This window comes from Oncorhynchus kisutch, linkage group LG5 (assembly GCF_002021735.2).
Source record: "Oncorhynchus kisutch isolate 150728-3 linkage group LG5, Okis_V2, whole genome shotgun sequence".
In the NCBI taxonomy this organism is placed as follows: Eukaryota; Metazoa; Chordata; class Actinopteri; order Salmoniformes; family Salmonidae; genus Oncorhynchus; species Oncorhynchus kisutch.
This window is the reverse complement of record NC_034178.2, coordinates 19,754,386-19,773,871: the sequence shown is the minus strand read 5'-3', so window position 1 is coordinate 19,773,871 and position 19,486 is coordinate 19,754,386. Positions and strand designations below refer to the sequence as shown.

The 19,486-nt window shown below is 40.6% G+C and overlaps 2 protein-coding genes across 3 annotated transcripts; both read right to left on the bottom strand.

The window, feature by feature from the left end:
- Positions 1–346: 346 nt before the first annotated feature.
- On the bottom strand, positions 347–3,391 carry LOC116374177 (U2 snRNP-associated SURP motif-containing protein-like). Of its 2 annotated transcripts, XR_004209962.1 has the most exons (3): positions 3,158–3,391; positions 2,585–2,779; positions 347–859 (listed from the first exon to the last, which is right to left on the bottom strand). XR_004209962.1 is itself a non-coding variant. In XM_031824651.1 (2 exons), exons 1-2 carry the CDS (start codon positions 2,826–2,828, stop codon positions 732–734), a joined length of 372 nt encoding a protein of 123 aa, XP_031680511.1. In that variant the 5' UTR covers positions 2,829–2,921; the 3' UTR covers positions 347–731. The 2 variants fall into 2 exon arrangements, 1 of the variants encoding a protein (XP_031680511.1); XM_031824651.1 differs by lacking the exon at positions 3,158–3,391 and having other exon boundaries at positions 2,585–2,921.
- A 788-nt stretch (positions 3,392–4,179) lies between these two features.
- LOC109875761 (zinc finger protein 239-like) lies at positions 4,180–10,989 on the bottom strand. Its single transcript, XM_031824639.1, has 3 exons — positions 10,597–10,989; positions 10,230–10,431; positions 4,180–6,008 (listed from the first exon to the last, which is right to left on the bottom strand). Exons 1-3 carry the CDS (start codon positions 10,711–10,713, stop codon positions 5,263–5,265), a joined length of 1,065 nt encoding a protein of 354 aa, XP_031680499.1. The 5' UTR covers positions 10,714–10,989; the 3' UTR covers positions 4,180–5,262.
- Positions 10,990–19,486: the final 8,497 nt, after the last annotated feature.

Sequence of the window (19,486 nt, the reverse complement as noted above, 5' to 3'; positions counted from 1 at the left end):
TTAAGAATGAATGAGAATTATGATTTTGTAATAGTATGAATGGTATTGATTGTAATAAATTATTTTAACCACCTTTTTGGTTTACTTCCTGTCTTTAAGTTTGTTGTGGGTTTTTCTTTTGTTTGCCTCTTCTTGGGCAGATTTAGTGGGTCTCATGGTGGGTGTCTTTTAGGTCCCAGTTGTTACTAGTCAACTTCCAGTGGACACCCCCATAGTGTCTTTCAGAACCCCTCCTAAAACCCCACATGTTTAGTTTTGGTTGTTGTCAGTGATTCATTTTTAGTTCCCTCTTCTGTTTAAGGGACATTTTTGGTTTTCTTGCTGGGGAACGTAACAACAAACAATGTAGTAAAACAAGCTTATATTTTGGGTTGTAGCATCCAGTTCTTGTTAATCAAAGGCATTTCCTTGAAATGTTCATCAGTCTTTCAGTTGTTATTCTTCTGTTTGCTGTGTATGTTTTTATTTGTTTAGTTTTTCTGTGAAATGCATTGCGTTGCATCCATGTCTGAAATGTGCTGTTTAATTAAAGCTTGGTTTGAACATATTGCAAAATAAATTTACCCAATCACCAACCAATCAACAGATTCTTGCTCCATCTTAGTATGAAAAACAGTATAAATTCAAAGCATTTGCTGAAGATGAAAAATGTTGAAATCAACAATATGTCAAAGGATTCAACTACTGAGAACTGAAGCAAACAAATGGATCCAACAGATCAATCCCACTTTTCAAGCCTGCTGAAGGCGTGGTGGAGTGGTAAACACCACCCCCGGCTCTACCAGGGGCTTGAGGTGGTCTCCCACAGCTCTGCTTATGTCATGTCCTGTGGCCTTGATGTTCCATTTCTTGACTGCCCCTGCAACACAGAAAGAAACACATTTAGTCATATTATATACAACACTCAGGGCCGGTTTCCCAGCAAATCTTAAGCTTACTCCCAGATTAAAATGATTGTTTGAGCGGTCTTATCTCAAAGCGACTTGCACAGAATTATCTTAGAATTTGTGGTAGATTTAGCCTGTTCTGGACTAAACAAAGCCGATTGCAAGAGGGCAGATAAGAGCTACTCCAGGACTAAATGGAAGCTTAAATGAATCTTTCAAAGAGGCAGGTTTAACTTCTGCTTCGTGCTGTTTGTGAGGGAGCCTGGACTATGTGGAATGTCTACATGAAGACCAACATGCACTACAGAGGCCAGACCAGTACTTGTGGATAGGAGTCACCCATTGCATTACTTTGAGACTGCTTTCGTATGTACAAAGAACATTGTTGCGGGAATTAAATAACTGTTTTAACACCCAATTAAAATGAAACACTCTGTCAATTCATAAGGATTTGTAAGACCCTTATTTTATAGTAATGGACAGAGCCCAGTCTTAAAGTCAAACAGCAGATTTTATTCACGAGAGTACTGAACACGGTACAGTTTACCACCGGTTATAAACTGAAAATGACGTCATTAGTTTTCAAACTGTCCCGTCTCTTCTCCCACCCTGGTACAAAGGCAGTATTTCAAGCCTTCCCACATCGTCTCCCTACCAATTTAATATAATTTATGACTGAGCCAAGGTCTTCCTGTGTAGATAAGCATTCTAGCCAGTCTGACGATAAGTTCATTAATTTCTACCAAGGAACAGACAGTCATTGTTCTAATTCTTGATTATATTTACACACATTATATTCAGTACTAGGATTAAAAATTAAATTCATACATATACAGTAACATAATAGTATTCTGATTAGTACATCCTGATTGAAATGTATACATAATTCGTCATTATTGATAAAAAAAATTCCTTAACAAAAATGCATTGGAGATAATATCTCTGCTTGAGACTCGAGGATGGCCTTCACCCAATTCTCTCCAAGTTCTGATCACTTTGAGGTTATTGGCATCTGGAATTTTTAATTATGAAACTGGTGATTTGTGTGGTGCCAATGAAGCAACTGCGGGTTTAATTGTTCAAAGTCTGCAAGGCCATTTGTGAACTGGGGAGTCTTTACATCAAGTTTCCTGATGTTGCTGGTCAAGCCAACTTTAAAGTGCAATTCTATGAATATGGGCACTTCCCAGAGTATATTAGGGTGAGAAACATGGTCTACTAATAGTTACTACATAGTAACATGGTCTACTAATAGTTACTACATAGTAACATGGTCTACTAATAGTCACTACATAGTAACATGATCTACTAATAGTTACTACATACTAACATGATCTACTAATAGTTACTACATAGTAACACGATCTACTAATAGTTACTACATTCTAACACGATCTACTAATAGTTACTACATTCTAACACGATCTACTAATAGTTACTACATTCTAACACGATCTACTAATAGTTACTACATTCTAACACGATCTACTAATAGTTACTACATTCTAACACGATCTACTAATAGTTACTACATTCTAACACGATCTACTAATAGTTACTACATACTAACACGATCTACTAATAGTTACAACATACTAACACGGTCTACTAATAGTTATAATATATTTACCAAAGGAAGTAACCAATTTACTGTCTTTGGTTATAAGAGCCAGTACACAGTGAGTTGGTATATGTACCATTTGTGATCAGTTCTTCATCTGAACTGTCCAAATGGTCATCGTCCGGTATACCATCCAGAGGTTGGTCATCATCTGGTATACCATCCAGAGGTTGGTCATCGTCCGGTATACCATCCAGAGGTTGGTCATCGTCCGGTATACCATCCAGAGGTTGGTCATCGTCCAGTATACTATCCAGAGGTTGCTGCTGCTCTATTATTCCAGACAGGAAGTAACTCAGTTCATCAGTGTTGTTCATCATCAGTTGTTTTGGTGGTCCACCACTAGTAGTAAATCTCTCTTCTGATCTCTGCTTTCTCTCTTTTTTTAAAGACAGTTTAAGGTTTTTCCACAGTCTATAAAAAGGCAGAGATAATTTAATAATAGAAGTGATGTCACAAAAATTTGCATGAGAAATACTGATAATGCAGATCTCACCTCTAGTTGTTGTTTCTTCTTGTAATCCTGATAATAATGCAGATATCTCACCTCTAGTTGTTGTTTCTTATTGTAATCCTGATAATAATGCAGATATCTAACCTCTAGTTGTTGTTTCTTCTTGTAATCCTGATAATAATGCAGAAATCTCACCTCTAGTTGTTGTTTCTTCTTGTGGTCACATTTCCATTGAATTCACTGCAAATTGCAGCCCAACCCGCTTGTTCTACTGCTCAGTAGCAGCAGTGTGGTTTTACATTGAATAACTGGATGGTTTGACAACTTTTGTTTTGGAGTGTTTTTGCATTCACACTATTTTTTTTATTTTTTAAACAAATTATTTTTGCCTCTGCCTTTGTTTCGTCTCAAGATTCACACCAGTATTGGTGTTTTCTATTACGGGTTTTAATGAGCACCATTAGACCAACAGCATGTGTTCATACTGAACCTAATCAGGATTAGCCCAGGTGTTCATACTGAACCTAATCAGGATTAACCCAGGTGTTCATACTGAACCTAATCAGGATTAACCCAGGTGTTCATACTGACCCTAATCAGTAGTAACCCAGGTGTTCATACTGAACCTAATCAGGATTAACCAAGGTGTTCATACTGAACCTAATCAGGATTAACCCAGGTGTTCTCATTTAGGCTTATTTACCTGACTCCAGCACTCCAGTCTATGACTAACTTTGCCTAATTTAAACCACGTTCAGGAAAGCTTATTAAATGTCCTAGTTTAACTAGTACTGGCTTAATCTAAGCCCTGCAGGGTCTGAATGAAACCTAATGTCAAGTGGGATTGATCTGTTTGATTGAATTGTTTGTTACAGTTTACAGTTGTTGAATCCTTTGACGTATTGTTGATTTCAAAACTTTTCAGTTTCAACAAATGCACTGGGTTGGTTGAAAAGTGATACTGTTTTTCATACTAAAATTGACTCAAATAGGTGCTCATTGGTTATTCAAGAGGGCGGCAGGTAGCCTTGTGGTTAGAGCTGACAAGGTAATAAATATGTTGTTCTGCCCCTGAACAAGGCAGTTAACCCACTGTTCCCTGGTAGGCAATCATGTTAAATAAAAATATGTTCTAAACTGACTTGCCTAGTTAAAGGTTAAATCAATTATTAAGTCTGTTGATTGTCAATCATTGGGTTAATTTGTTTTGCAATATGTTCAAATTATATCAAGCTTTATTTATACAGCACATTTCAGACATGGATGCAACACAATGGCTTCATATGAATTTACAAAAATAAACAGAAATATTTAATACACAACAAATATAAGAGGATAAAAAAACAGAAGATTAACAACTGAAAGACTAAGGAAAATCCAATGATTAAAATATTAACAACATGAGGCAATATTTAACCATAACGAGATGGACAAGCCAGCACAGGTGTAACAGTGACTAACGAGGTGACACCAATCAGTGCGTCCTACATGCTAAACGTAAACGGGAGCTATACGTGCTGACGAGCTATACGTGCTAAAATCCAACCTAAAAACCAAAGCGTGTAAAACCTTCCCCTTTAAGACAACACATATATTCAATATTTTTGATAGACAGGTTTGCTTACCACCAACAGAAAACAACTTCAATTTCACATTATTATCAACTACAATGCTTCACCTTCACCAATATAAACATGGTGTCTACTGGCTGGCAACAATTAAAAACAAGAAAAAACACGTATTTCTAAATAATAATATACAATCATATTATTTTTCTTTCTATAGAATCCTGAAAGCTTCTAGAACTCACTAGCTTCTAGAACTCTCGTCTTCCTAAAACTCACTAACTTTTAGAACTAGCTCCTTAATATCCGTAGTAACTTTCCACCTCACTGCAGAGCTTCTCTCTCTTTTCAGGGTTCACTCAATAGGCATGTTGTTGGATCAGGGCCAAGTCCCCAATGTCATGCTCTAGTACATTTGGGTTGGCACATCTGAGAATGAACTCTGACATTTTAAAAGCAGAGCAACAATGTCAATATAATTGTAGCCAAAAAATGTCAGTTGATTGCATAAATGTTAGATGAATTGTAAATATGAATAATCAAAACCAAACCTACACTCCTTTGTTAATATATATTGGCAATAATTCACTTTGTGGTGAGGCATGGAATAATAAAACATGTATATTTTGTCAGGCTGGATGTTTGAAATATGAGTAGGTGATTTGAATCATGCTTCTTCAGTAGTGGAATAAAGACAATTAGCCTTATTTACAACATATTTTCAATGACATTTGGCTAAGTGGGATAGTTCAATGATACATGAAGGAGTTGTTTCATGATATGTATTTTCTGATGTTTGATCAGATGTCTTTTATCAGAGTATCTCTTGTCACATTGATCACAGCTATGAGATTTCTCCCCTGTGTGTGTTCTCTGGTGTACAATAAGATGGTTAGATGTAGTAAAACTCTTTCCACATTGATCACAGTTATAGGAGTTCTCTCCTGTGTGTATTCTCTGGTGCACTGTCAGATGGCCAGATTGACCAAAACTCTTCCCACATTGATCACACCTGTAAGGTTTCTCTCCTGTGTGTGTTCTCTGGTGTATAGTCAGACCACCAGACTCAGTAAAACTCTTCCCACATTGTACACAGCTATAAGGTTTATCTCCTGTGTGTATTCTCTGGTGTTGAGTCAAACTGCTAGATGAGGTAAAACTCTTCCCACATTGACCACAGCTATAAGGTTTCTCTCCTGTGTGTATTCTCTGGTGTAGAGTCAGAGAACCAGATGTAGTAAATCTCTTCCCACATTGACCACAGCCATAAGGTTTCTCTCCAGTGTGGATCCTCTGATGAATTTTAATGCCTGATGAGGTGAATCTCTTCCCACAGTCAGAGCAGCAGTGAGTTCTCTTCCCTGTGGATCTCTGCAGGTGTTTCTTGAGGTGTTCTGATCTGGAGAGACTCTTCTCTGCCTCATCAGCATCATGAAGTTGTTGAGGCTCCCCAGAGGATCCACAATAGTCCCGTCTCTCTCCTGTGTGAACAACAAAGTCAGACAGATGACTAAAGGCCCACAACAGCGGTAATCCACTATAAAACGTGATGCCAACAGCGTAGCCATGATGTTGTACAACAATTGACGTCTGTAATGAATGTTAAAATTATTTTACAATTGTCTTAAAATGAGCAAGAATAGTCATATTTTGTCTTGTTTTCACACTAGTAGTAACATCGATGATTGTAGGCTAGAAATAAGTGATTCATGTTGTTGAAACCCTAAACAGTGTGCCAGATGACTTTTGGTCTCCAATATACAGTGGGGGAAAAAAGTATTTAGTCAGCCACCAATTGTGCAAGTTCTCCCACTTAAAAAGATGAGAGAAACCGGATTGCACAGCAGAGAAGGTACGGTGGGATTCAAAATGGTCAGTGATCTGTTTGTTAACTTGGCTTTCGAAGACTTTAGAAAGGCAGGGCAGGATGGAAATAAGTCTGTAATAGTTTGGGTCTAGAGTGTCACACCCTTTGAAGAGGGGGATGACCGCGGAAGCGTTACAATCTTTATAAATCTCGGACAGTACGGAAGAGAGGTTGAACAGGCCAATAATAGGGGTTGCCACAATGGCGGCGGATAATTTTATAAAGAGAGGGTCCAGATTGTCTAGCCCAGCTGATTTGTACAGATCCAGGTTTTCAACTCTTTCAAAACATCAGCTAACTGGATTTGGGTGAAGGAGAAGCTGGGGAAGTAGCTGCGGGGGGTGGGGAGCTGTGGCCGGGGTTTGGGTAGCCAGGAGTAAAGCATGGCCAGCCGTAGAGAAATGCTTATTGAAGTTCGTGATTATCGTGGAGTTATCGGTGGTGACAGTGTTTCCTAGCCTCAGTGCAGTGGGCAGCTGGGAGGAGGTGCTCTTATTCTCCATGGACTTTAGTGTCCCAAAACGTTTTGTAGATAGAGCTACAGGATGCAAATTTCTGTTTGAAAAAGCTTGCCTTTGCTTTCCTAACTGACTGTGTGTATTAGTTCCTGACTTCTCTGAAAAGTTGCATATCGTGGAGACTATTTGATCCTAGTGCAGTACGCCACAGGATGTTTTTGTGCTGGTCGAGAGCAGTCAGGTCTAGAGTGAAACAAGGGCTATATCTGTTCTTAGTTGTACATTTTTTGAAAGGGGCATGCTTATTTAAGGTGGTGAGGAAATTACTTTTAAGAGAACAACCAGGCATCCTCTATTGAAGGGATGAGGTCAGTATCCTTCCAGGATACCCGGGCCAGGTCGATTAGAAAGGCCTGCTTGCAGAAGTGTTTTAGGGAGCGTTTGACAGTGATGAGGAGTGATCATTTAACCGCGGACCCATAACGAATGCAGGCAATGAGGCAGTGATCGCTGAGTTCCTGATTGAAAACAGCAGAGGTGTATTTGGAGGGAAAGTTGGTCAGGATAATATCTATGAGGGTGCCCATGTTTACGGATTTAGGGTTCTACCCGGTAGATTCCTTGCTAATTTGTGTGAGATTGAGGGCATCTAGCTTGGATTGTAGGACGGCCGGGGTGTTCAGCATGTCCCAGTTTTGGTCACCCAACAGAAAGAACTCTGAAGATAGATGGGGGGAAAATCAATTCACATATGGTGTCAAGGGCACAGCTGGGAGCTGAGGGTGTCTATAACAGGCAGTAACAGTGAGACATTTCTGGAGATATTCATTTTTATGAAATTAGAAGCACAAACTGTTTGGGTTTAAACCTGGAAAGTATGACAGAACTTTGCAGGCCATCTCTGCAGTAGATTGCATCTCCTCTCCCTTTGGCAGTTATATCTTGACGGAAATTGTTGTCGATGGGGATGGAAACGTCCATTTTTGGTGGCCTTCCTAAGCCAGGATTCAGACACGGAAAAGACATCAAGGTTGGTGTAGTGAGCTAAAGCAGTGAGTAAAACAAACTTAGGGAGGAGGCTTCTGATGTTAACATGCATGAAACCAAGGCTTTTATGGTTACAGAAGTCAACACATGAGAGTGCCTGGGGACACACAGGGCCTGGGTTAACCTCTACATCACCTGAGGAACAGAGGAGTAGGATGAGGGTACGGCTAAAGGCTATCAGAACTGGTTGTCTAGTGCGTTGGGACAGAGAATAAAAGGAGCAGATTTCTGGGCGTGGCAGGATAGATTCAAGGCATGATGGACTGACAGGGGTATGGTAGGGTGCGAGTACAGTGGAGGTAAACCTTGGCATTGAGTGACAATAAGAGGTTGCATCTCTAGAGGCACCAGTTATGCTAGATGAGGTCACTGCAAGTGTGGGAGGTGGGACAAAAGTGTTCTTTGAGGCATGTTGAGTATGACTAGGGGCTCCGCAGTAAAATAAAACAATGATAACTACCCTAAACAACAGTATACAAGGCATATTGACATTAGAGACACATAAAGCGAGGCATAAAGCAATCACAGGTGTTGATTGGGAGAGCTAGCTAAGAAAACAGCGGGTAAGACAACAGCAACAGGTAAAATGGCGATGAATGGGCAGAGAGGGTCAGTTAACTACACACAGGCCTGAGTTCGAGGCTGGGGCCGACAGAAACAAAATGGAGTACCGCGATTAATGAACAGTTCAGCAGGCATCAGCTATGTAGCCAAGTGATTATAGGGTCCAGTGAACAGCAATATATGAACCAGGGAAGCCGCTAGGTAGTCAATACTACGAGGGCACATCAGACGAAATTGCGTCGGCAGACCAGTCGTGATGGATCGGCGGTGCTCTGTGTCGACAAAGGGTCCAGGCCAATTGGCAAAAGAGGTATTGTAGCTGGAATCATTTTGTTTGCTAGCCGGGAAATGCACCTGGCTCGAGGCTAACTGGTGCTAGCTTCGGGACAAGGGTGTTAGCCACTATAGCCAATCCGCAAAGGTCCAGAACTTACGGCAGGAATCCGGTGATATAGTGGCTTCTAGTCGTCGTAGTGAAGAATCTGGGAGGAATCAGCTGTGTAGCCGAGTGATCATAGGGTCCACTGAGCAGGCCGGGAGATGGGCCTGGCTCAAGACTAGCTTCGGGGTTGGGCCACTCGGTGGCAGCTAGCTAGCTGTGATTATCCGGTGTAATGGTCCAGAGCTGACAGCAGGAATACGGTGATGTAGTGGGGAAAAACAGTCCGATATGCTCAGGATTGATATCGCGCTGTGCAGACTGGCAGGTATTATCCAGGCTAAAAGCGGCTGGTGTCTGAGCTAAAAAAGTAAAGGCCGCTGCTAGCAGTGGCTAACAATGACTAAATAGCTAGTAGCTAATTAGCTGGTTAGCTTCTGATGGCTAGCTGCTGATGGAGGTTCTAGCTAATAGGTCTATAAAAAAAAATAGCAGATCCGTATCATAATGGGTGAGGCATGTTGCCGGAAGGTATATTTAATTTAAAAATGGAAAAAGATTGAAATATATTGCAATATATACAAAAAAATACATACCATTTACAACAAACACATCTTAATGCTACACCATCTTGGATTACAAGACGACTCTGATAAAAACCATTGGGATTTAGCAAAGTCTGAAATTATTTAGCATTTCTGTGCCCACGAAAACTGTAGTTTGAGTGCATTTCAGAATACAAAAAAACTGTCCGATAGTAAGATCCCGTATTTAAGTTGAAGTTCATCATATGACAATACGTTATGACTATAACCACTGTTCCCTGACGGAGGGAAACTAGGTACAACATACTATAAAATCCACATGTTATGACTATAACTACTGTTCCCTGATGGAGGGAAAGTAGGTACAACATACTATTAAATCCAAGCCTCGCTGGAAGCACCACCATCCACAGGTGATGAGAGTGAGGCTTGGATTTATTCCTTAAAATGTAATGCTGCTCTTCACCAACCCAGGAAAGGGCGGGGACAAAAAGGTGTTGAACCTCGATTCCCTCCTTAAGGGAAGAGTAATTATAATCAAAGTTACACTCCCTTTCAGTCGGTCAACTTCAATCAATACAATCATCCCCAAACCGACCCAAATTGATACTAAATTAAACGGCCCCTGGCAGACCACCCACTTACCCCGCAAGATGCGTCAGTTTTGTCAATTTATTCATTGAGTAAGGACGCACACCTGATTACGCATTTTGTAGTAGTTCTACCTGGCATGCACACAAATGTAGGCCTATAAATGTGCCCATTTGGGGACGTCTGATATTATTTCTGATACAATTCAACAACTGCAGAGTTTGTGCCTCTGTTTTTAAGACAGTACTTACTAGTGTTAATCAGGGAACGGTTTCTCAAAACCATCTTATGGCTAAATTCATTGTTAGAACCATTGGGTGCCTTAAGATGCGTTTGGGAAACTGGGCCGAGATATCCAGTTTCCTCCTCCTCTTCCGATGTAACAGTCATCTCCCCCTCCTCTTTCACTCCATAAACTGCTTCATCCTCCCCTTTTACTGTAACATCCTCCTCCTCTTTCACTCTGAACGCGTCTCCCTCTTCTTTCACTGAAACGTCTTTCTCTTCTTCTTTCACTGTAACAGCCTCACCCTCTACTTGTTTTTGTATTGTAACATCCTTCTCTCCCTCCTCCTCTTTCACGACAATGTTCAGCCACAGACCCTCTTTCTCTTCCTCCTCTTTCACTCTAAACGCCTCTTCCTCATCTTTCACAGTAACGGCCTCACCCTCTACTTCTTGTTTTACTGTGATATCTCCCTCCTCTTTAGAAGGAGGGTAGCTTAGTAACCTCATGGTTGGAGATGTTAGCTAGCTAGGCTAATGCTAACTTAACCAGCCCGCTAGCTGACTAATAACAACACAGTAAATATGAAATTAAATCGGATAACTAACTAGACGACAGAAGTGGGTTTAAAACACAGTGGCTAATATACACTTAAGCGTCTAAAGAGCTTCATTGGTTCGTCAATTTTGTCTAGCAAGCTACCGAGCTGGCTGACGAACTGTTGCTGCTGTTGAAAGAAGCGTTCCGTCCACTAGATTGTACGTCACACCAGCAGCATTGCCTTAAATTCCCAGACCGCCATCTGCTGACTGGAGTGGGTAACGCAGTTGAGTAAAAAGTATATTTTATCTTCAGGAAGCATGAGTTTTTACTCACCAGTGTAACAATACAGTGTGGTTAAAGACTTAGTTAGCCAGTTGTAGACACGTTATGGTTACCTATAAGTACAAACAGTTATGTTTTTGCGTTATTACATATTTATTAACTTATTTTGTGAACTCTTCCAAACTACCCAGAATGCAGTATTTCTTCACGTCATATGGATGATCAACTCTGTGCTACTGAGTTTGTATGCCAGTGAAACGGTGTAATGAAGTTACATTTTTTAAATATATGTAACCTTTATTTAACGAGGCAAGTCAGTTAAGAACAAATTCTTATTTACATTTACGGCCTACCCCAGCCAAACCCTAACCCAGATGATGCTGGGCCAATTGTGCACTGCCCTATGCGACTCCAAATCACAGCTTGTTATTATACAGCCTGGTTTTGAACAAGGGGCTGTAGGGACGCTCCTAGCACTGAGATGCCGTACCTTAGACTGCTGCGCTGCTTGTGTGTTTACATTACACTCGGTGTAATATACTCAGTGATAAAGGTATGGGATTCTGGGTAATCTAGGTAGTTTATGATACATGTATAAAGTACATGTTTTATAAACTCATGAACAGCAGCCAGTTTATTAGCCCGGTTTTGTTAGTTTAGGTGTATTATACTTCTTTGCCACCATTTCTGTTGTAGTTTACATCATAGGGAATAGGCTGGTCCTCCATACTACATCACACCTGACTTTGGCATTCTTCTGAATTCTGATTGGTTTAATGTAATAAAACCAAAAATAGAACAGCGAGGTGTAACTTTATATTGGGAATTATTTTTTGTTTTGTTTTGTTGATATTTTATAAACAATACAAAACATACACATACAAATTACAACATCATACAAACATTAACTACATCACACCTGCCCAGACCCACTAGAACACACCTCCATCTCCATTACGTCATATGGATGATCAACTCTGTGCTACTGAGTTTGTATGCCAGTGTAACGGTGTAATGAAGTTACATTTTTTTAATATATGTAACCTTTATTTAACGAGGCAAGTCAGTTAAGAACAAATTCTTATTTACATTTACGGCCTACCCCAGCCAAACCCTAACCCAGATGATGCTGGACCAATTGTGCACTGCCCTATGCGACTCCAAATCACAGCTTGTTATGATACAGCCTGGTTTTGAACAAGGGGCTGTAGTGACGCTCCTAGCACTGAGATGCCGTACCTTAGACTGCTGAGCTGCTGGTGTGTTTACATTACACTCCGTGTAATACACTCAGTGATAAAGGTATGGGATTCACGGTAATCCACAGCAGATTTTTGGAGAATTTGAATTTGATAGAAATGTATAAAGTTGACATTACATCGTACATTAGCAATTTATGTTTTAGTAACTACTGTTGTTGGTTTGGCGTCAAATATTTTATATATATTTATATATATATATTTATTTATATATAAATATTTTCTTTGGCGTCAAATCTTGTTTCATGAAGTGATGTCACTGAGTACTGCCCCTATATATACAGAGCATTTGGGAAGTATTCAGACCCCTTCACTTTTTCTACATTTTGTTACGCCTTATTCTGACATGGATTAAATATTTTTTCCCCCTCATCAATCTACACATAATACCCAATAATGACATGACAATACCCCACAATGACATCACAATACCCCATAATGACATCACAATACCCCATAATGACATCACCATACCCCATATTAAAAAAGCAAAAACAGGTTTTTATAAATTATAAATGAAAAAATATGATTTTCTTTCAAAAACAAGGACATTTCTAAGTGACCCCAGACTTTTGAAATGTATTTTAAATGATTTTTATAACAAGGCTAACGTAATACAATGCGGAAACAGTGGGAAGGAATGTTGTTACACCATGTAGGAGCAGTATAGACCTAGTCTGTTCATTATATACATCTACATGATGTATTGTTACACCATGTAGGAGCAGTATAGACCTAGTCTGTTCATTATATACATCTACATGATGTATTGTTTTTATTTTTATTTATTTTTACCACTTTTTCTCCCCAATTTCGTGGTATCCAATTGTTGTAGTAGCTACTATCTTGTCTCATCGCTACAACTCCCGTACAGGCTCGGGAGAGACGAAGGTTGAAAGTCATGCGTCCTCCGATACACAACCCAACCTAGCCGCACTGCTTCTTAACACAGCGCGCATCCAACCCGGAAGCCAGCCGCACCAATGTGCCGGAGGAAACACCGTGCACCTGGCAACCTTGGTTAGCGCGTACTGCGCCCGGCCCGCCACAGGAGTCACTGGTGCGCGATGAGACAAGGATTTCCCTACCGGCCAAACCCTCCCTAACCCGGACGACGCTAGGCCAATTGTGCGTCGCCCCACGGACCTCCCGGTCCCGGCCGGTTACGACAGAGTTTGGGCGCGAACCCAGAGGTGTGATCAATGTGGGAAGAGTTTTACTTAGCCAAGCAACTTGAAATCACACCAGAGAATACACACTGGAGAGAAACCTTATGGCTGTGATCAATGTGGGAAGAGTTTTGCTACATCTGGCTATCTGAAGATACACCAGAGAATACACACAGGAGAGAAATTGTATAACTGTAATCAATGTGGGAAGAGTTTTACTCAAGTCAAACAGCCTGATATCACACCAGCGGACAACCTTATGGCTATGATCAATGTGACAAGAGATACTCTGATAAAATATATCTAATCAAACATCATAAAATACATACATGAAGGAGTTGTTTCACGATATCAATTAAATACTGTCACAATGTAGAATGTTTTAACATTGTTGAAGGAGTATTTTAATGATGTCCCGATGTAGAACCCTAAATGTTTTCCCCCTGTTTAATTTGATAAATTGATTTCAGCATGATATGGATTTTAGCCTCAGGAGAAAAATCCAGGCTCTGAATCGAAAGAGTATTATTTATGTGATTTAACCAAACTGTACCAACAAAAAAAGAGTTGTGTTACACTTACCACATTGGTGACCCTCTTTAATCAAAATGCAACACTTCAAAATGTAGCTAGCTGTTTACATCTATGACTATTTATGTAAATTAACAAAAAGTGACGAACAAAAAAAGAGCAGATGTGATGTTGTTTGTATGATGTTGTCGTGTTTTGTTTATAAAATTAAATGTAAATATTTTCAGTTTTTTTTTCAATGACTAGATAAATTAATTTCAACGTACTTGTAGCCTATTCACATGGACGCAGTATAATAAATTATAAATCACCCCAGTATTTCTTCACAACATTCAAATGCTAATTGTCTTTATTCCACTACTGAAGAAGCATGACTCAAATCACCTCATATTTCAAATTTTCAGCCTGACAAAGATACGTTTTATTATTCCATGCCTCACCAATCACATTTGCTTTTGATATTTCATACTTACAATTCATTTAACATTTAGTTTGACTTTAGTTTTTTGGTTTTCTCGATGGAGAACGTAACAACAAACAATGGAATTAAACAAACTTATATTTTGTGTTGGATGTTGCATCTAATATTTCAATCAATGACATTTCCTTAAAATGCTCAGTCTTTCAGTTAAGTTTCTGTTTGTTGTGAACTAAATATTTCAGTTTATTTTTGGTTTTTTCCTGTGAAGCCATTGTGTTGCATCCATGTCTGAAATGTACTATAGAAATAAAGCTTGATTTGATCATATTGCAAATCAAATGAACCCAGTGACCAACCAATCAACAGACTTGCTAAATGAACAAATATGTGCAAAGGCATATCTTGGTCCATCTTAGACTGAATTTATACTGTTTTTCATGCTATCTTCAACCTTGTCAATATAGTGCATGGTCCATCTTAGTATGAAAAGCAGTAAATTCAGTATATCTTCCACTTTTCCAGCCTGCTGAAGGCGTGGGGGAGTGGTAAACACCACCCCCGGCTCTGCCAGGGGCTTGAGGTGGTCTCCCACAGCTCTGCTTATGTCATGTTCTGTGGCCTTGCTGTTCCATTTCTTGACTTCCCCTGCAACAAAGAAAGAAACACATTCAGTCATAGTATTTCAAACACGCAAAGTAATGGATATGAAGCATCTATGGCCTCAGTTACACTTGGTACCTAAATGTGACTTCTGTCATCCGATCACTCCAAGCTGCATTAGGTTCAGATCTACCAGGATGGGCCTATGACAGTCTGGATGCAGTCAGGCCACTGAATATAAATATTCAATATAAAAGAGATTCAATATAAAGAGAATAAATAAGCAACGTAAAGAGGTGGGGTGAATGATTGTGGAAAAGTACATTTGACAAAGATTACCTTCATAATAGCAAAGAACAAATATGTCTGAGGGGAAATTAACTTTCATACAGCCAAAAAGGGTGAGAAATAAACATAGATGATGGAACATATTCCCTTTTATTTACATGATGAACCGCTAAGGGGAGATAAATATTTACCATCTAAACCATGTGTGACCTCTCACCTCTCTGGCTGTAGAAGTGTTCTTCCTAACCAGTCCCTCAACAGCTCTCTGACTGTTCTCCAGCCTCACTGGGTCCTCAGAGGAGAGGAAGGCTGAGGAGGGATGGAAGGATGAATGGATCAGTCAGTCAATAAAGTGTAGAGCTGCTGTCTGACAAAATCACTATTTTAGTAATTCATTAAAGTAAATTAGGCTTTATGACTGCTGAATACCAACTATCAATCACTTAGATCATATATTTTTAGGTAGAGATACATCCTTGGGACGCCCCTAGCCCGTTGAAGTTGACATTTCAAATGGTTAAGTTAGGGGTTAAGGTTAGGGTTTAGGGTAGGGATGTCCCAAGGATACCAGATAGCATTGACCATCATGCATTCTTCTGTTTATTTTACATTGCAGGTGTAAAAGAAACAGGGGTGTAAAAAGTACCCAATTGTCATACTTGAGTAAAGAAAACATTTCAAATGCGCAATGGATTCTGGTCTTTGCAGTTTAAAAAATAGCATCTAATTATGCCAATCTGTATGTGGGGTTGTTTGAGAAGAACGTGATTGTCAACCCTAACAATCCATTCTAGCAACTCATCAGGTTCTGAAAAAGTCTTCAGTGATGACGTGTTCCATCTATTCCAGGGGACAGCAGAGGAACTTCATAAATTCCACTCCTTCTTCAATACAAGCAGTGAATATCTGAAATTCACCCTCGCCTTTGATGAGCATGAAACAAGTTACCCGATGGTTGGACTATACTTTTCTCGTCAATCATCTTAAATACTATGCTTAAAAACTGGAAATCAACCAATCCTCCATTGTTAACGCAGTGGAAAGGTCAAATGCTTTTTGTTCTAAAAATGTAAAGTGACAGAGATAAATAAAATGGTTAAGTTACGGTAAAGTTTAAAAGATCAAATAAAATATTTTTCCCCAAAAATGTTTGAAGTCCTATTGCAAAGTTACACCTCACTGTTCTATTTTTGGAGTTATTACATAAAACCAATTAGAACTCAGAAGAATGATGAAGTCAGGTGTGAAGTAATATGGAGGACCAGCCTATTCCCTATGATGTAAACTACAACAGAAATTACTTCAAATGTAGAACTTCATATTAAACCAATCGTTTACGCTCATGACTTGAGTGATTAAAGTAAACCAACGTTTTGGAAATACATAACGCCATCTAACCAAAAATCTAATAACATTAGCTATATGCAGTTATCTTAGCCAGCCAGCTAACATGAGCTATTTAGCCAACTAGCTAATAGCCTAACCAGCATAGCCAACCAGCACGGTTATGGTCAGCGAGCCTAACTACCGGAGACCAGTTAGAAGCCAACTAACAGTAAGCCAAGGTGGAAAAAGTTACAAAACTCCCGTAGTCTAATTCACAGAAAACATGCTGAAAATTAGTGATGGGGAAACAAAGCATCCTGAAGCATTGGCTCTTACCAGCCAATTGTGTTAAAAAAAAGGTTCATTACTCAAGGCTTTGAGCAACACAGAATTTAGAACAGCTACATTTTTATACATGAAGTCTTTATGACATCTATTAAACCACTGGCCGTGTTCGAGAGCATCAAATCCATGCTGCGTTGTGGGTAAACAGTGACTGGCTGACTGATTTATAAATAATAATAATGAGTATTTATTTATGATGCAAGTTGATTTGTAAATTAGTCAGTCAGCAGTCACCTGTACTGTCGGCTGCAATGTCGAACGAGCCCAATACCAAACCAATCAGGTGTCCGCCGAAATTATTTTTCAGACTTCATTGATCACGTGCTGCTGATAAAGTGACACTGCTTTGAATTATACTTAGCGACTTCAGTACATGCCTCATAGCTCCAGTCTCAAACTTAACCCCGTTCCTGTTGAAGAAGAGGAGATCTGCTAGATGGAGAAAGAAGCTCTCGTGAAAGAGGAGGAGGAAGAGGAGGCTGTTACAATACAAAAACAAGTAGAGGTTGAGGTTGTTACCATGAAAGAAGAAGAGAAAGACGTCTCAGTTAAAGAAGAGGAAGATGTTTGAATGTTAAATGACGAGGCATTGATGCGAGTAACCAGTCTTGTTCCGTACATCACAACACATCCGGGTATCTCAAGCACCCCGGTAAAACACAAGAGTTGCAGTAATGAACATTTACCAACAGATGGAATCATCTTACACCCATAACATCTCCCATTTAATAAAATAGGACAGGAGGTGTCAATTCACTAACAAAACAAACCTAGTAACAATTTCCAACATGAACAGTTTAGAGTTTTATTATTATTATTTTTTTCTCATTTTGATATTCGCTTAACTTTTATCTCTGTCTGTCAACAATCCCTGATGGGAAACCTACAGATTAAGTATTTTTGGTGGCTGGGACAGACGCCCGCAGCGTGAAAAGACAGGGGGCGTGTCTGCGAGGACTGCGGGTTCCCGCACAGGCGTGTCACCTGAATGTCTAAGGGGAGAATTGATGGGCGAAGGAGCGGCCGACCTGTGATCCCCTGGCTCTTCGCCCAGTGCCTCAGGCCCCATGTGACTTGCTGGGGTTCTGTCTTTTGTCATGTGACCCCTTTAGTCATCATGGTTCTGAGTAGGTGCTGGCTCAGCAATCCGAAGGTCAACCCTGTTACGACGGTACAGTGATCCATTCACTTCGACCAAGTAGGAGCGTGGTGCCACTTTCTGTACACAGGATCCGAGTCTCCAGAGGCCTGTCCAGTCCCCTGGTAGTGGCTTCATTCGCACCGTTTCACCCACCCTGAGCTCAGGTAAGTATTTTGCTGATTTGTTGTAGATGAACTTGGAGACCTGTCTTCTGTGACGTAGCTTCACCAGCACGTCTGTCACCAAACATGGCTCCAGGAGAGTGCTGGCTACTGGTAGAGCTGCTTTTAAGCGCCGTGCCATGAGGCGCTGGGCCGGGCTGCTATCCATGCCGGGGTATTGCGCCACTGCAGGATTGCTTTCCAGGCATCTTTGCCCTCTCGCAGAGCCTTTTTGCAGAGGTTCTTTGCGATTTTTACTGCGGACTCCGCCTTCCCATTAGCTTTTGGGTGTCGTGGTGATGAAGTGACGTGCTCGAACTCTCATCCTGCAGCAAATTTTCGGAACTCAACTCCGGAGAATTGGGGTCCATTGTCTGAAATTACCCTATCTGGCTGGCCATAGCGGGCAAACTGAGCCTTGCAGTGTTTGATCGTTGTCTCTGCTGAGAGGTCGGGGAGGAGGTCAATCTCCCAAAAGTCTGAGTAATGATCGACTACCAGCAAAAAGTCTTTGCCACTGTGCTGGAAGAGATCTAGACTTACTCTCTGCCAGGACCGCATCGGTAGCTCGTGCGACATCATCGTCTCTCGCTGTTGCTCAATGGCATATTCATTGCAGACTGTGCATTTACTGACATAGTCTTTGATTTCACTCTGCATTCCTGGCCAATATAGTGTGTCACGTGCTTGTCTGTAACAGGCCTCACCTCCTATGTGACTTGAGTGCACGCGTGCCAACATCTCAGGGCGCAGAGACCGGGGAATAACGACTCTCTGACACTTGAATATTACTCAGTTTTGAACACTGAGCTCCTCTTTGACTGGCAAATATTCTCTGACGGCTAAAGCAGTTTCTTCCTTGCAGTCGGGCCAGCCCATCAGAATCACAGACCTCAATGCCTGAAGTTGCTCGTCCCTGTCTGTGTGCTGTCTGATTTATATAAATGTTACGGCGCTGGTCCGTAACATTGAGGTAGTCAGCCTGGTTGATGTGTTCAACATCCACTTGCTCTGTTTGTAAGCTGCACACTGCGTGTTGTTCAGGCATGGAGCGTGTGTGAGTGCCTGATGCAGTAGCCCTGCTGAGCGTGTCACTCACATACATCTCTGGCCCTGGCTTATACACCACTTTGAGTTTGTAGTTTTGTAGGGCCAGTAGCATGCTCTGCAGTCGTTTTGGGGCATTCAGAAGAGGCTTGCTGAATATAGCAATAAG

Excerpts from the sequence above, each read along its gene's own strand:
- LOC109875761 (XM_031824639.1), bottom strand. The coding sequence starts at position 10,713 with ATGAGGTTACTAAGCTACCCTCCTTCTAAAGAGGAGGGAGATATCACA. Across the intron at positions 10,432-10,596 it reads AGGCGTTTAGAGTGAAAGAG|GAGGAGGATGTTACAGTAAA; the intron begins GAGGAAGAGAAA and ends AGAGTGAAAGAG. Across the intron at positions 6,009-10,229 it reads CCGTTCCCTGATTAACACTA|GAGAGAGACGGGACTATTGT; the intron begins GTAAGTACTGTC and ends TTGTTCACACAG.
- LOC116374177 (XM_031824651.1), bottom strand. The coding sequence starts at position 2,828 with ATGATGAACAACACTGATGAACTGAGTTACTTCCTGTCTGGAATAATA. Across the intron at positions 860-2,584 it reads TGAAGAACTGATCACAAATG|GGGCAGTCAAGAAATGGAAC; the intron begins GTACATATACCA and ends TCTGTGTTGCAG.